The sequence below is a fragment of the Hipposideros armiger genome, unplaced genomic scaffold (genome assembly GCF_001890085.2).
Source record: "Hipposideros armiger isolate ML-2016 unplaced genomic scaffold, ASM189008v1 scaffold_115, whole genome shotgun sequence".
In the NCBI taxonomy this organism is placed as follows: Eukaryota; Metazoa; Chordata; class Mammalia; order Chiroptera; family Hipposideridae; genus Hipposideros; species Hipposideros armiger.
Genome location: NW_017731465.1, coordinates 3,340,593 through 3,341,654, shown reverse-complemented (window position 1 = coordinate 3,341,654; position 1,062 = coordinate 3,340,593). Strand labels below are relative to the sequence as shown.

The 1,062-nt window shown below is 41.6% G+C and overlaps 1 protein-coding gene across 1 annotated transcript in view; it reads right to left on the bottom strand.

Moving 5' to 3' along the window:
• DNASE2B (deoxyribonuclease 2 beta) overlaps positions 1–1,062 on the bottom strand; it is an 86,363-nt gene that overhangs the window by 11,588 nt on the left and 73,713 nt on the right. The window contains exons 4-5 of the mRNA XM_019647706.1: positions 900–1,062; positions 508–581 (exon numbers count right to left, since the gene is read on the bottom strand). The exon at positions 900–1,062 is cut by the window's right edge and continues 2 nt beyond it. Coding sequence (XP_019503251.1) covers positions 508–581; positions 900–1,062 — 237 coding nt within the window. The remainder of the gene's footprint in view (positions 1–507; positions 582–899) is intronic.

The following is a 1,062-nucleotide window of genomic DNA, read 5'->3' as shown; positions in this document are numbered from 1 at the left end:
ACAGCTCTCTGCATACTTTAAGTAAATACTCAAATACACATGTGCAGTTGTGCTAGAGTCTAACACAGTCTTATTGTGGGGATTAAATTAGTTAATATATGTAAAGACCCAGCACATTGTAAGAGCTGAGTCATTTTATATATAATTACTTCTCTATAAATTGTTGCTAGAAAGTGCATACATGAGTGTAATTGTATATTAATTATTGTTTGGTTTTACTTGTCACCCCTGGTTGGAAAGCAGTTTCTTGTCACTGAGCAGCAGATGGCGCCTGAAACATTGGGGACCTGCCCACACAGAGCCAGCAGGCCTCCTTACCTGTGTCTCTCTGGCTGGTTAGCTCACTGCCTGACGAAGTCCAGATAGCAGGTTTAATCTCCACTCAGGCAAGTTAGTTGTAGGGTCTTGAGCTAGAGCCCTAGCTCTCAGCCTACCATTTTGAAAAAGATTAATTAAAAGGAAAATTGAGTGGGACCCTGTACTTATGTCACTGCCACTCATCACCACCATGGCATAAACAGCGCATAACTCACAGCATATGGATCACAGATCTGTATTTCATTGTAAATGGTTCCACTAGACTAGAGGGATAAGACAGCAAGCCCTGAGCAAATTGGCACAAGTTGGCAGCCAGAAGACTTCAATATGCAATTAGTTCACACCTTTCCCAAGTGATACTATTGGATATGGTGCCAAATGTACCAATAATTTGGCATTGCTGTAGAGTTTGATAACATATTTCTTCAAGTCTTGCTCAGATGGATTCAGGTTCTGAGCTAGCTTATTTTGAGTTGCTAGGATTGAGGGCTGAGTAGGTGAGCAGTTAACATCTTTTGGAAGCTTTGGATTCTGTGTTGTGCATTTTATATGATTCAAATTCATAATCAACTATAACATACCTTGGAGGCATATGCTTGATACAGCTGTTGTGATGTCCTTCCCCAAGCGCTGCTGGTGCTATTCATGAGCTGCTTACCCCTCCTCCAGCCTCTGGTTGTAGAGTCCAGGTATAGGTATTCTAACCCAGTCTTTTGACTTCCCTTGTCCAGGTATTTAGGTAAC